Source organism: Mandrillus leucophaeus, unplaced genomic scaffold, assembly GCF_000951045.1.
Source record: "Mandrillus leucophaeus isolate KB7577 unplaced genomic scaffold, Mleu.le_1.0 Scaffold88, whole genome shotgun sequence".
NCBI classification, from domain to species: Eukaryota; Metazoa; Chordata; class Mammalia; order Primates; family Cercopithecidae; genus Mandrillus; species Mandrillus leucophaeus.
Genome location: NW_012109585.1, coordinates 1,050,498 through 1,065,021, shown reverse-complemented (window position 1 = coordinate 1,065,021; position 14,524 = coordinate 1,050,498). Strand labels below are relative to the sequence as shown.

The 14,524-nt window shown below is 38.4% G+C and overlaps 1 protein-coding gene across 4 annotated transcripts in view; it reads left to right on the top strand.

The window, feature by feature from the left end:
• The window catches only part of FAM13B (family with sequence similarity 13, member B), an 88,697-nt gene extending 74,173 nt beyond the window's left edge, over nt 1-14,524 (top strand). For 2 of the 4 annotated variants that reach the window (XM_011969155.1, XM_011969156.1), the window contains 9 exons: nt 781-910; nt 1,538-1,619; nt 5,052-5,281; nt 7,899-7,982; nt 8,213-8,308; nt 11,069-11,152; nt 11,247-11,410; nt 12,240-12,341; nt 13,931-14,524. In XM_011969155.1, coding sequence (XP_011824545.1) covers nt 781-910; nt 1,538-1,619; nt 5,052-5,281; nt 7,899-7,982; nt 8,213-8,308; nt 11,069-11,152; nt 11,247-11,410; nt 12,240-12,341; nt 13,931-14,054 — 1,096 coding nt within the window. In that variant the 3' untranslated portion in view covers nt 14,055-14,524. The remainder of the gene's footprint in view (nt 1-780; nt 911-1,537; nt 1,620-5,051; nt 5,282-7,898; nt 7,983-8,212; nt 8,309-11,068; nt 11,153-11,246; nt 11,411-12,239; nt 12,342-13,930) is intronic. The other 2 variants (XM_011969158.1, XM_011969157.1) reach the window with 1 other exon arrangement.

Genomic DNA, 14,524 nt, shown 5'->3' with positions numbered 1-14,524 from the left:
ACACCGCAGTTTAGATTTTGGGCAAAGCCAGCGTTTCCTGCATGATCCAGAAAAGTTGGATTCCTCATCTAAAGCACTGTCTTTTACTAGGTATAGAGGCAGGAGAATCGCTTGAACCCAGATTTCTATTGTTTCAGTGAGTCAAGTTTGCACCATTGCACTCTAGCATGGGCTTCAATAGTGACACTCCATCTCAAAAAAAAAAAAAAAAAAAGATTTAGTCTTCTAGACATAGAATTCAGAGCTTTCTCTCTGATTTTATAGAGCACGTTTTTGTAACTTTTTTTTTTTTTGACCCTGCTGAGTTCATTGAGGTGTAGTGTTTGAAGTTTGTTCTCAAATAGACATTTTCTCATGGTGTATTATTCATTTATTTGTGTATTCATTGCTGAAATACAGAGCTCTGTAAAGGAAGCAGCAGGTGGTGCTGAGCAGTTCCTGATCTTTTTTTGATCAAAGCTTTAAATGGATCTGAATGTCAAAAACTTTGCTATGCAGTTTGAACAGTTACAAGAGCTCTGAGCTGCTAGGTATCCTTTTATTTTCTGCCTTTGTCCAAACCAGTTTTAAATGATTCCAAACTGTTTGCATCACCACTTGTATTAGCTAAATTTGTGGTCTGTAATATTACAGTGTTTCTTTATACTACCTGTCCTTTAGTGTTAGGGACTTATTTTTACCTTTAAGATTTACTTATTGCTAATAGTGTTATGTCAGGGCATTAAGAGATACAGTGTTGGTACTTGAAAATTTAACTGTTGGCCTTTTGTTTTAATTCAGAATTCGAAGATCATCCTTTAGTTCAAAAGATGAAAAGAGAGAAGACAGAACACCTTATCAGTTGGTCAAGAAACTTCAGAAGAAAATCAGACAATTTGAGGAACAGTTTGAAAGGGAAAGAAATAGCAAGGTAGGTCTGTAGCATTCCCCAGAGTGAGCTAAATCTAGTATTAGAACCGAGAGGAGTATTTTTCAAGAGCATTAGTTTAGATCTGTGTGAGAAAGGTAATAAATCTGAGATGCCCAGAGGAACAGTGATCATGTAGATCTGAGATTATATAACTCCTCAGTCTCCTGACTTCCAGGTCAGTATTCTTGCCATTTGCACCGTGGCATCTTTTTATTTCCATTGGCAAAGCAGCTTTTAGAATTTTTAAAGCAAGTATTTTTACATTGACAAATCATGTTACTGCTATTTCTGCTCTTATCAAAAACCGCAAGTACCAAATGGGGAGGAGAGGGAGTTTGTGAGGGATGAAGTGGAGGAGGGAAAGAGAGTTTTAATAGTTAGGACATGTGAAGTGGAAAGAGTCCTATACTTGGGGTCAGAAGACCCATATTCAAATCTGGCTTCTGCCAGTTACTAGACCTTACCTTGGGAGAACTTGACTTAATATCCTGCCCTATCTAATTAAAATAAGATGAAATGAGAATTGAGTAGTCTTTGCTGTGGAAACTGTAAAATACTATTTGGACATAAATTAACATAACTATTGCTTATCACAAGTGTCAGTGATTCTGCTCCATAATTTTTCAGCCCTCCTACAGTGATATTGCTGCTAATCCAAAGGTATTAAAATGGATGACAGAGCTTACAAAACTGCGGAAGCAAATTAAAGGTACATTTTGTGCCATCTTGTAATATATTTGCAGTTAAAAATTTTTTTTTATATTAATGTCTGAGAATTACAACTTTTGATAATTTTAAATCTTGGGCACTGTTTGACAAAAATGAAAGTTACCTTTTTTTCTTTTATTAGGGTCAAAGTTGCATACTGTAGTACTGTGTTATAGTACAGTAGTTCTGTATTATATTTTAAATGTCTTTTTTGTGTTTTTATTAGTAACGTCTTTTTGAAAGATACCTGAGATTGTATATTCATAAGTGAACTGATGTTATAAAGTTTATCTGAAATATATTTCAAATATTAAGCAGCTTTGAGTTGTGGTGGATATTTCATTAAGATTTTTTGGTAGATATTTTCATCTAAGACTAAGAAAGTCTAATCACAGTGACTTGTTTATACCACAAAGACTAAATTGTAACTCTTGAATGATAAACTAGGCATTGCATTTCTAGGTGTCAAACTAGTATAGTAGTTGTTGAAGTATATTTACTTTGTGGATGTTTAGTGAGTATGTATTTTAATAATTATTACTTTTAAAATTATGCAAAATAGGGGTTTATTATCTGGAGCATCACTTTGGTTTATTCATTTAAATTTACTCAATAAAGTTTTTATTTTTATTTCTTATTTTTTTGAGACAGAGTCTCACTCTGTTGCCCAGGCTGGAATTTAGTGATGCCATCTCAGCTCACTGCAACCTCTGCCTCCTGGGTTCAAGTGATTCTTGTGCCTCAGCCTCCCGAGTAGTTGGGATTACAAGTGCATGCCACCAAGCCCAGCTAATTTTTGTAATATTTAGTAGAGACAGGGTTTTGCCATATTGCCCAGGCTGGTCTCGAACTCTTGGGCTCAAGTGATCCACCTGCCTCAGCCTCCCAAAGTGCTGGGATTACAGGTGTGAGCCACTGCACCTGGCTTATAAAAATAAAAAAATACGTATTTTTTATTTTTTGAGACAGAATCTTGCTCTGTCATCAAGGCTGGAGTGTGGTGGCACGGTCGTGGCTCACTGCAGCCTTGAACTGATGGGCTCAAGTGATCCTTCTACCTCAGCCTCCAGAGTAGCTAGGACTACAGGCATGCACTGCCAAACCCAAGTAATTTTTTAAAATTTTGTATAGAGTTGGGTTCTTGCTTTGTTGCCTGGATTGGTCTCAAACTTCTGGCCTTAAGCAATTCTCCCACCTCGGTCTTGCAAAGTGTTGGGATTACAAGTGTGAGCCACACGCCTGGCCCAGTAAAGTGTTTAGTATTTCTGAAGTATTAAGTACTTTGTAGACAACTAGAGATATAGCAGTGAACAAGACAGACACAGTCCCTACTGTCATGGAGTTTATATTCTTGTGGTTAAGATAAAGTCTGGCGCGCTCTCTCTCTTTTTTTTTTTTTTAAGACAGGGTTTTACTCTGTTGCTCAGGAGTGGAGTGCAGTGGCATGATCTTAGCTCATTGCAACTTCCACCTCCCGGGCTGAAGTGATCCTCCCACCTCAGCCTCCTGAGTAGCTGGGACTACAGGCACATGCCACTATGCCCAGCTAATTTTTTTGTATTCTTAGTAGGGATGGCATTGCACCATGTTGCCCAGGCTGGTCTCAAACTCCTGGGCTTAAGCGATCTGTCTGCCTTGGCCTCCCACAGTGCTGGGATTACAGGCGTGAGACACCATGGCCGGCCAAGATAATGTCTCTTAACTCCTCTTTAGAGTATCGCTTAATTTTCCCCTGTACTTCTGTTAAAGATTTCCGTGTTTAATGCCAATTTCCAGTCATCAGTGAAAATTATTACTTTGATTTTATTAGTAACTGATACCATTAAATTGTCTAGCATTGGCCTCATAATTTTCCCATTTTCTTTCACTTCTACTGCTCTGTAGTCCATTTGCTGCATGGTAGTTAGATTAATATTTTAAAAATTCATGTTAGCCTGGGTCCCAGCTACTTTGGAGGCTGAGGCAGGAGGACCACTTAGGCCCAGGAGGTCAAGGCTGCAGTGAGCCATGTTTGTGCCACTGTACTCCAGCCAGGGTGACAGGGCAAGACCCTGTCTCAAAAAGAAAAATAAAAAGTCACGTTACTCTCTTTTTCAAGCCCTTCAGTGGGCTTCCACCTAGAATAAAGTCAAAACTCGTGACTGTGGCTTTCAAGGCCTTGCACACTCTGCCCTTGGCCGATTTTATCACTTTCATCTCTTTTCTGTTCCTCAAGCTTGCCAAGCTTTAGGACCTTCACACTAGCTGTTGCCTCACTAGGGACAGATGCCCTTCCAGTAAATTCTTTATGCTAGACGAGCTCCTTATTCCGTATTCTACCAGGATGATACTATTCAGAGAGGTCTTCTTTGTCAGTCCCATCCAATGTAGTTGTTCCTCCACAAATTTTACTGCTTTTAGCACTGCAACTCCATCCTGTTTTATTTATAGATCATAGCATTCTTTAAAGTTATTTTACTAATCTGAGTATTTGGTTATTGTTTTTCCTTCCCTGAATTTATGCTCCACAAGAACAGGAACCATGTCTGTTTTGTTTTCTTCTGTATCTCCTATGCCCATCAGAGCATTTTATTCAATAGTAGGCTGTCTATGGATATAAAATTAATAGCTTGTTCTCTCTTTTTTTGTTACGTTTTTGTGTTTTTTTAAGACAAGGTCTGACTCTGTTGCCCAGGCTGCATTGCAGTGGTACAGTCTCAGTTTACTGTAGCGTGAGCCTCCCAGGCTCAATGTGGTCTTCCCACTCCAGCCTCCCAAGTAACTAGGACTTACAGGCATGTGCCACCGTGCTCAGATTTTTTTTTTTTTTTTTTTTTTTGAGACAGGGTCTCACTTTCTCACCCAGGCTGGAGTACATTGGCGTGACATTGGCTTACTGCAACCTCCGCCTCCTGTGTTCAAGTGATTCTCCTGCCTCAGCCTCATGAGTATTTGAGATTACAGATGTGTGCTACCATGTACAGGCATGTGCTACCACACCTGGCTAACTTTTGTATTTTTGTTAGAGACGGGGTTTTGCCATGTGGACCGAGCTGGTCTCGAGCTCCTGACCTCAAGTGATCCGCCCACCTCGGCATCCCAAAGTGCTGGGATACAGGTGTGAGCCACCATGCCCGGCCTCAGCTAATTTAAAAAATTTTTTGTAGAGATGGGGTGTCACTCAGTTGTCCAGGCTAGTCTCAAACTCCTGGGCTCAAGCACTCCTTCTGCCTCAGCCTCTCAAAGTTCTGGGATTACAGGTGTGAGCCACCACGCCCGGCCTAGAATAGCTATCTTGCTGTTTTTTGCTTCTTAAATGTTTTATTTGGCTTTGAAATATCTAAGTCTGTGTGCTTTAATGTGTACTTTCTTGTTGTATATCTTGCTTATTCTTTGACCTGGTCAAAGCTAAAACCAATTATTATCATGATCTCTCCTTATTTCTGACATGTAGATGCAAAACACAAAAATTCTGATGGAGAATTTGTACCTCAGACACGTCCACGTAGTAACACTCTTCCAAAAAGCTTTGGTTCTTCTCTAGACCATGAAGATGAGGAGAATGAAGATGAACCGAAGGTCATTCAGAAGGAGAAGAAACCATCTAAAGAAGCAACCCTTGAACTTATTCTTAAAAGACTGAAAGAAAAACGTATTGAGAGGTGTCTTCCAGAAGATATCAAGGTAATCTTGAGCTATGATTTTTGCCCAGATTAGCCTTTAGAATTCCTGAAACAAAATAATTACTATAGCAGGATAGAGATGTCTAGGTAGTCTGATTTTCCTGAATCTGCTCCCCATCTTTGCAGATTCAGAAACATGCTTTAATCAGCATAACAGAAGTGCCAAATACTTCAGGAATTGAATCATAATAAAACTGAAAAAACTAGAATGCTGATGAGTTCATTTATGTTCGAGGCAGTTGGCAAGATGAGTGTATAAAGAGCACGAAACAGGTAGCTCATGCCTCTAATTCCAGCAATTTCAGAGGTCCAGGCAGGAGAATTGCCTGAGCCCAGGAGTTTGAGACCTGCCTCAGCAACAAAGTGAGACCCTGTCTCTGCAAATAAAATTTAAAAATTAGCTGGATGTGGTGGTATGCACCTGTAGTTCCAGTTACTTGGAAGGCTGAGGTGGGAGGATCGATGGAGCCCCGGAGATCAGGACTGCAGTGAGCTGTACCTCCAGCCTGGGTGACAGAGTGAGACCCTATCTCAAAAACAAACAAAAAAAAACATGAAACAGACCTACAGACCTCAGCTTGAATCCTGTCCTTGTGTCTTAATAGCTATATGTATTGATCTCCTAGCTTATGCCAGATTGGGTGGTTATATTTTATGCATTATGCCACTCAGCCCCTTCAACAATCCTATAATGTATATGGACGTGATTATGTCCATTAATACTAACTTGATATGGTTATGAGGATTAAATGAATTTTTTTTTTTTTTTGAAGAGCCATTATTCTTCCCTAGTAAAGCCTGTGCCTAGGGCAGTCCTGATCAAAGCACTTGGCAACCTATTCTTATATTGGATGAGATTTGCTTGGAGAATGGAGAGAGTAGATGGTCTCAGGTGAACTTTTATCTAAGTAATAGTCCTGATGCAGAACTCTTACTTTGACAACAGAGTATACCTGTCTCATGATCCAAATATTGGAGTCTGTCTTTCCCTTGAATAGAGCTGAATTAGTCATTCTTATCTCTTCCCCTCTTAACATTTCTTTTGCTTAAAAAAAATTTCTTTTGGCTGGGCGCAGTGGCTCATGCCTGTAATCCCACCACTTTGGGAGGCTGGGGTGGGTGGATCACCTGAGGTCGGGAGTTCGAGACCAGCCTGGCCAACATGACGAAACCCCATCTCTACTAAAAGTACAAAAAAAATTAGCTGGTTGTGGTGGCACATGCCTGTAATGCAGCTACTCCAGAGACTGTGGCAGAAGAATTGATTGAACCCAGGAGACGGAGGTTGCAGTGAGCCAGGATTGCACCACTGCACTCAAGCCTGGGCAACACAGCAAGACCTCGTCTCAAAAAAAAAAAATTTTTTTTTGGGTAGAAATCGTGTCTCACTATGTTGCCCAGACTGGTCTTGAACTCATGGCCTTAATTGCTGAGATTATAGGTGTGAACCACAGCATCAAGCCCTTTTAAAATTTTATGTTAGAATAAATATTCCCCCACCCACCCACAACTTTATGCAAGTGTGTTATCCCTGGTTTAAGACTGATTCAAGCTTGAAGTTGAAATCAGTGTTTGACAGACTACACTCATCTATCCTCTACTGAATGTATATAATTTTAAAGTTATGTTTGTTATAGCAAGATGTTATCCAGTGAATTTTTTTATCTTCAATTTTACTCTCATGAGAGACCAGGGTAGTATTAATGAGTCCTGGGAATAAGTAGAGAGATTATTTGGTCTAGTGTTAAAGGGTATTCTGTGGAACGCACGTTCAGGTGTTAATAGGTGATCCTGTAGAACGAAGGGGACAAATTTGTTTTAATTAGTAAGAGTATGCAAGGCTTACCATATTTATTTGTCTGTGGAGCTTGTTTGTGGACAAATAAATTTGGGAAGCATTGCTTACTCTACTAATTAGACTATAAAAGCTGTGAGAAGAGTATTGCAGTGTAAAGAATGTGCTAACCCAGATGAAGGAAAACTGAGGTAATAGAGAAGTGTGAGGTCACAAATGGACATTGTTGAGCTTTTTCCAGGATCTTTCCACTATACTGCTTCTAGATTTTCTTAATGGTTTAGAATAAATATTGTATTGTAAAACCTATGTGTGTATGCGCATGCGCGTGTGTGCCTGCTCACTTAATGCCAATAAAATGCCAACAACATTAAATGAAATAGCAAGCAGTTATTTATGTTTACTCTGTGCCAGGTAGGCAGTGTTGCAAATACTTTACATAGAACTCATTTATTCCTCATTAGAGCCCTTTAAGGTAGAACGAAGTATTCCCATTTTACAGATGAGGATATTGAATACAAAGAGGTTAGGTAATTTACCCAAGCCAGTAATCATAATCTATTCAGATAAAATGTAAAGCCATCAAAGGGGTTGGTACCTACTTATTACAAGAGCAAATTGTATAGGAGACTGAAAAATTTGCCTGCAAATCTGCAAGCAAAGGCTTTATTAGCCTGGGCTAGACTGTTGATGGTCTGCCCTTTCTACCTAATTATTTACATTGTGGGAGCGAGGAGAATATTAATGATGCCAGTGGAGTTTTTGTTTTTGTTTTTGTTTTTGGGTTTTTTTGTATTTTGTTATTTTTTTTGTTTAATTCCAGAAAATGACCAAAGATCATTTGGTAGAAGAGAAAGCTTCTCTTCAGAAAAGTCTTCTTTACTATGAAAGTCAACATGGAAGGCCGGTAATATCTCTCTTGCTAAAAAGATTTGATTTTATGTCTTAAAAAAGAACATGAATCACTTCTGTGGCCTGCGTTCTTCAGGGCTGTTTTTTGAGCATTATTTCCTACAATTGGGGGATTGCCTATGTATTTAATATAAAATTTGAAATTGGGAGAATAAGTCATTGTTTAATGTTTTGGACATTTTAGATTTGTGATGACTAGACAGTTTCTTTTTTTTCTTGCTTCAGGTGACCAAGGAAGAAAGGCATATTGTTAAACCTCTCTATGATAGATACAGGCTTGTAAAACAAATGCTTACAAGAGCTAGCATCACTCCTGTCCTTGTAAGTAAAATAAGCAGTAATTCTCTAGTTCATTTTATCAAGATGTACTCTTCCCCCAAAAAATTATTATTGTGGTATATTGGAGAAATACACAGTCAAGACAGAAATAATTGTCCTTGTAAGGTGAGATTACTGATTTTAAAGTAAGAAACTAATAATGTCTGCTAGTATATCCCAGACACTTTTGTAAGCATTTTGAAAGCATTTTTATGTATGTTTATGTCATTAAATCCTGACAAGTAAAATCACAACAGGTAGAATATGATAGCATCATTTCAGAGGTGATGAAACTGAGGCTTAGGCAGTGAGTGATGTGCCTAATCTACTTTGTAAGTGACAGAAGCAGAATGGGAAACTCATTCAGAGTTTCTAGTTTATTTCCATTTAAATTCATGTCAGAGTGTCTAGTTTATTTCCATTTAAATTCATGTCTTTGAAAATGCATCAGTTTTGTGGTGGCCATGATGATGTCCTTTTATTTGCATAATGATATAAGCTGACTTTTAAAATAAGTTAATCTTTTTAATGAGAAAAAGTCACTTAAAATAATGCTTATTGGTATTTGTGTGCATTTTTAAAGAAAAATGAAAACTGTAGTATTTAAATGCAGATTAAGCGCTATCTTCAAATTAACCTTTAGATAGTATGACTGTAGACAGATTGGTCTTGGGTTCAAATAGAAAACAGCATGTATCCCATTCTACATGATTTCCTATGAATTAATTCACTGAACCTTCTGGTTTGCTGTGGCTTTCAGGCTATTTTTATGTAGACAGCTACTTGCATGGCGGCTTCCTTTAGGTGATGACTGCCTGGTGACTTTTTTTTTTTTTTTTTTTTCCCCAAACTTTTATTTTAGATTCAAGGGGTATATGTGCAGTTTTATTACCTGGGTGTATTGCTTGATGCTGAGGTTTAGGATACAAATAATCCTGTCACCTAGGTACTGAGCATAGTGCACAACAGTTTTTCACTCCTTGCCCCCTTCCCTTCCCTCCCCACAGTAGTCCACATTGTGTGTTGTTGCCTTTTTTTATGTCCATGAGTACCTGATGTTTAGCTCCCACTTATAGATGAGCACATTCAGTATTTGGTTTGCTGTTCATTTGTTACTTCGCTTAGGATAATGGCCTCCAGCTGCATCCATGTTATCCCAAAGGACATGATTTTTTGTTTGTTTGTTTTGTTTTTGTTTTTGTTTTTGAGATAGAGTCTCGCTCTGTCACCCAGGCTGGAGTTCAGTGGTGCGATCTCGGCTCACTGCAACCTCCGCCTCCCAGGTTCAAGCAGTTCTCCACCTCAGCCTCCCGAGTAGCTGGGATTACAGGCACCCGCCACCACGCCTAGCTAATTTTTTAGTAGAGACAGGATTTCACCATCTTGGCCAGGCTAGTCTTGAACTCCTGACCTTGTCATCCATCTCCCTCGGCCTCCCAAAGTACTGGGATTACAGGCATGAGCCACTGTGCCCTGCCAATTTTGTTCTTTTTTATGGCTGTGTAATATTTTATGGTGTATATGTACCACATTTTCTTTATCCAATCCACTGTTGATGGGCACCTGATTTCATGACTTTGCTATTGTGAATAGTGCTATGAATAACCATGTGACTGCATGTGTTGTTTTTGGTAGAATGATTTGTTTTCTTTTGGATATATATACCTAGTGATGGGACTGCTGAGTCGAATGTCAGCAGATGAATGGGTAAATAAGATGTAACCCATACACCCAAAATATTCTTCAGCCATAAAAAACAATGAAATAATGATAGATGCCACAACATGAGTGAACCTTGGAAACAAGCTGAATGAGAGAAGCCTGACACAAAGGGGCACATATTATATGATCCCATCTTTATGAAAGATTTAGAATAGGCAAGACCATAGAGACAGAATTTAGATTAGTGGTTACCAGGGGCTAGGGGGAGAAGGCAAATGAGTGACAGCTAATGGGTACAGAGTTTCTTCTGAGGTAATGAAATGTTCTGAAATTAGTGGAGATAGTTGCAAAACTTGGTAAATATACTGAAAACCACCAAATTATACATTTTAAAAGGGTGAATTTTATGATATGTAATTATATCTTAATAAAGTTGTTTTTAAAAAAGTATAGAATGGTCCTCAAACCAAAAAAGTTGACACCTATTTTTAAAAAGAAAAGTGCTTCCAGTTAAACTATATATGTGTTCTTATCATTTAGTTTTTTTTTTTTTTTTTTTTTTTTTTTTTTTTTTTGAGGCGGAGTCTTGCTCTGTTGCCCAGGCTGGAGTGCGGTGGCGCAATCTCTGCTCACTACAACCGCCTCCCGGGTTCAAGTGATTCTCCTGCCTCAGTCTCCTAAGTAGCTGGGACTACAGGCGCCCGCCACCACGCCTGGCTAATTTTTTTGTATTTTTAGTAGAAGCGGGCTTTTACTGTGTTAGCCAGGATGGTCTCGATCTCCTTACCTGTGATCTGCCTGCCTTGGCCTCCCAAAGTGTTGGGATTACAGGCATTAGCCACCACGCCTGGCCCATTTAGAATTTTTAAAATATCTGTTGTATGAGCTCTTTTAGACTTTTCTAGGCATAAATTATTATCTTCCTTCTGCATAAATAAAAATATAAGCAAAAATAAATTTAAGCAGTTCCTAAAAATATTTAAAGCAAATGTTTAAGATTTTGAAAATTAAACAGAAGATTCATAACATAATGAAGTGAAGCTTTACTTGACACTTTGAATACTTAAAATGTAAAACTATTTATATTATTGATTGTTATAGGGATCTCCATCCACCAAGAGAAGGGGTCAGATGTTACAGCCAATCATAGAAGGAGAAACTGCACATTTTTTTGAAGAAATCAAGGTAATCCTTTAAAGAAATAATGATCTAATCCCTTCCCTAAGGGAAAAGTTCAAAGACAAGGCATGTTTAATTCTCTGTTTGGATATCTTTTTAGGAAGAAGAAGAAGATGGTGTTAATCTGTCCTCTGAGTTAAGTGATATCTTGAAAACTGCAGTACAGGTACAGCCTTCATTAGAAAACTCTGAATCTGATGTTGAAGAAAATCAAGAAAAACTGGCTCTGGATCTCCGATTGTCGAGTTCTCGAGCAGCTTCTATGTATGTATGCTGATTTGTGATTTTAGCCTATTTTTATGATAAAATGTATATGCCAAGAAATTTGATGTTAAATGAGCATTAAGGAATTAATAGGAGATAAATCAAGATTTATCAAAGGATGCATGCTTTTTAAGTGTGATTTACAAATATTTATTGTCATTCCCATTTTTAAATAAAACATCACTGTGTTTCAAAAATTAAAAAAAAAAAATCTAGCCAGGCACAGTGGCTCATGCCTATAATCCCCGCACTTTTTGAAGCTGAGGCAGGAGGATTCCCTTGAGGCCAGGAGTAGAAGACCAGCCTGGGCAACAAAGACCCAGACTCTATAAAAAATTTTTAAAAATTAGCCCGGGGTGGTGGCGTGCATGTGTAGTCCCAGCTACTTGGGAGGCTGAGGCAAGAGGATCGCTTGATTCTCTGTTTGGAGGATATTGAGGGCACTGTCGCACCACTGTGTTCGAGCCTGGGCGACAGAGTGAGACTCTGTCTCTAAAAAAGCAAACAAACAAAATTCTACAGTTGATTTATGACAAAGTACAGGAACTAGTTGCGAGTTGATCTTTTTGTTCAATATCCACTTCTTTACCTTTGGATGATATGGTATATGTCGCTGGTTCTGAGCCCTGACTTCACTGGGAAGATTTTAAAGTACTGATGCTTGAATCCTTCAGCTGTTCTGATTTCATTGGTTTGCAGTGGAGCTTAGGTATTGGTAGAGCTAAGAGTTCCCCAGCCGCTTTTAATTTGCAGCCAGAAATAGAGCCTCTCTTAAGAATATAATGAATCAAGTGTGCCCTTCAGTATTTTCTTACCATTTCAATTCTAGGCCTGAATTACTGGAACAACTTTGGAAAGCCAGAGCTGAAAAAAAGAAACTACGCAAAACGTTGCGGGAATTTGAAGAAGCATTTTATCAACAAAATGGAAGGTTTGTTGAGCATCACAAAATTGAGTCATCTTTCTCCTCTAACTCACAAGTTGACCATATGTTGAAATAATGGAATATGTGGGGTTAGAAATTGTGCATATAGGATGCTAGCACTGAAAAATTTTAAAACATTCCTTTATGCTCCGAGGCCCTGCTTTTAATGGCCAGGAATAGTCACAGCTAGTGTAAACAAATCTGATTAACTATTTTCAGATTGTCCTAGGGTGCCTTGGTTGTACTGCAGTGATTTTATATTCTTTAATTCTACATCCTTACCCTTTTGGGAGTGGTTGTGAAATGAGATACCTCTTATTTTAGAAAGGATCCCATGACAGGAGTGGTATCCTCAACTAGTTTGGATTTTTTATCTTATACTGAGACCATTGTGTTCATACTGTGTGTTGAGGCTGCCCATTTCCAAGGTGTGTAACAGTGTGCCAGGCATGTGGCTCCTATAATACAGTATGGCACGTGCCTTTATCTAACTAGGTAATGCACAATGGCTTGGAAGGGCTCTTTTAAAACTAAGAAAAATACATTCCAGTTCTGATGGTGGCCAGAAGTTTGGGTTCAGTTATCTCAGGTCTGAGAAACATTTTTCTAAGTAGCTGGGTTATCTTACCAAGCTGATAGCTAATACTACAAATTCTAAAATATCTGTACTCTAATTCCCTTTGCTTTGTGAGTCTCCTATATAGGTTGGCACATATGGTTAAAAATAATCTGAAGTGGGCTGGGCACAGTGGCTCACGCCTGTAATCCCAGCACTTCGGGAGGCTGAGGCGGGCGGATCACGAGGTCAGGAGATCGAGACCATCCTGGCTAACACAGTGAAACCCCATCTCTACCGAAAAATAAAAAATTAGCTGGGTGTGGTGGCGGGCACCTGTAGTCTCAGCTACTCCAGAGGCTGAGGCAGGAGAATGGCGTGAACCCAGGAGGCGGAGCTTGCAGTGAGCTGAGATGGCGTCACTGCACTCCAGCCTGGGTGACAGAGCAAGACTCCGTCTCAAAAAAAAAAAAAAAAAAATTGAAGTGCAGAAATGCATTTTTCTAAGTGTCTTCTATTTCATTGTATTATTGGAAGAAAATTTTGCTTATAATTAGAATAGTTTGATTCTTTAGCTAGTGATTAAACTGAATTGCATTGGGTCATTACTATAAAGTTAGAAAATTGTTCTTGTTGCAGGTAAGATAATTTACTTTTACATCTCAATTCACTGGAGCCACAGTTAACTAAATGTAGTAAATGACTCAGTGTAGCCTCCAACACTTAATAGATATTCACAGACCTGGCAGAGTCTAGTGCTGGATGTCCTACTAAAATATTGGGTTTCCTACAGTTATCTAAATTGATTATTTGTAAGTATAGTATCATTTAATCTGTAAGTAGAGAAGTCCATCAAAAATTTTAGAAATGTTCCTTGGGGATGAGGGTATTAGTCCAATAACTTTTTTTTTTTTTTTAAATGGAACAACTTTTTATTTGAACTTATATTTAGTAACAGTATGTCTCATATTAAGACAACTTTTGGATCTTTTTTTCCAAATGATCTTTAGAACATTACAAATGTTATTTTCTCCCCTAGGAATGCCCAGAAAGAGGATCGTGTTCCAGTGCTTGAGGAGTACAGGGAGTACAAGAAAATTAAAGCCAAGCTTAGGCTTCTTGAAGTTCTTATAAGCAAGCAAGATTCTTCAAAATCCATATAAAATACGTTCTTTGAAAATTCATATCATAAAGTCAGTTGTATTCCTTGAAGCTATCATCATGGGTACTTGGCTGGTACTTAAATTCATTTTGTCAGGCACTCAGAGAATCTCATTTTGTACTTGGTTGTGGTGCCAGTAAACAAAACAAATGATGGGAGAGTAAGTAGGCCCTCTCAAGGGAGCGTAAGTGATGTTCCATATTAACCACAGACTGTCCTCTCCACTTTTAGCAAACATGGTTTCCTTCATTGTTTTGTACTACAAATACATCCTTTTAGCAAAAGGCTAGAATTTTATTCTTTCAACTTCAAGAACTTTGGAAATGCAAACTTTTTGTTATTACCAACTTTTTGTTTCTCATTACTGAAGAAAATTGGAGGAAAATCTTCACACTGAATTCTTCTGTTGCCTTTTTCTTACAGAATGACTGAAAATTTGAAAGAAAAACTTATAAAAGTGCACATATGCAA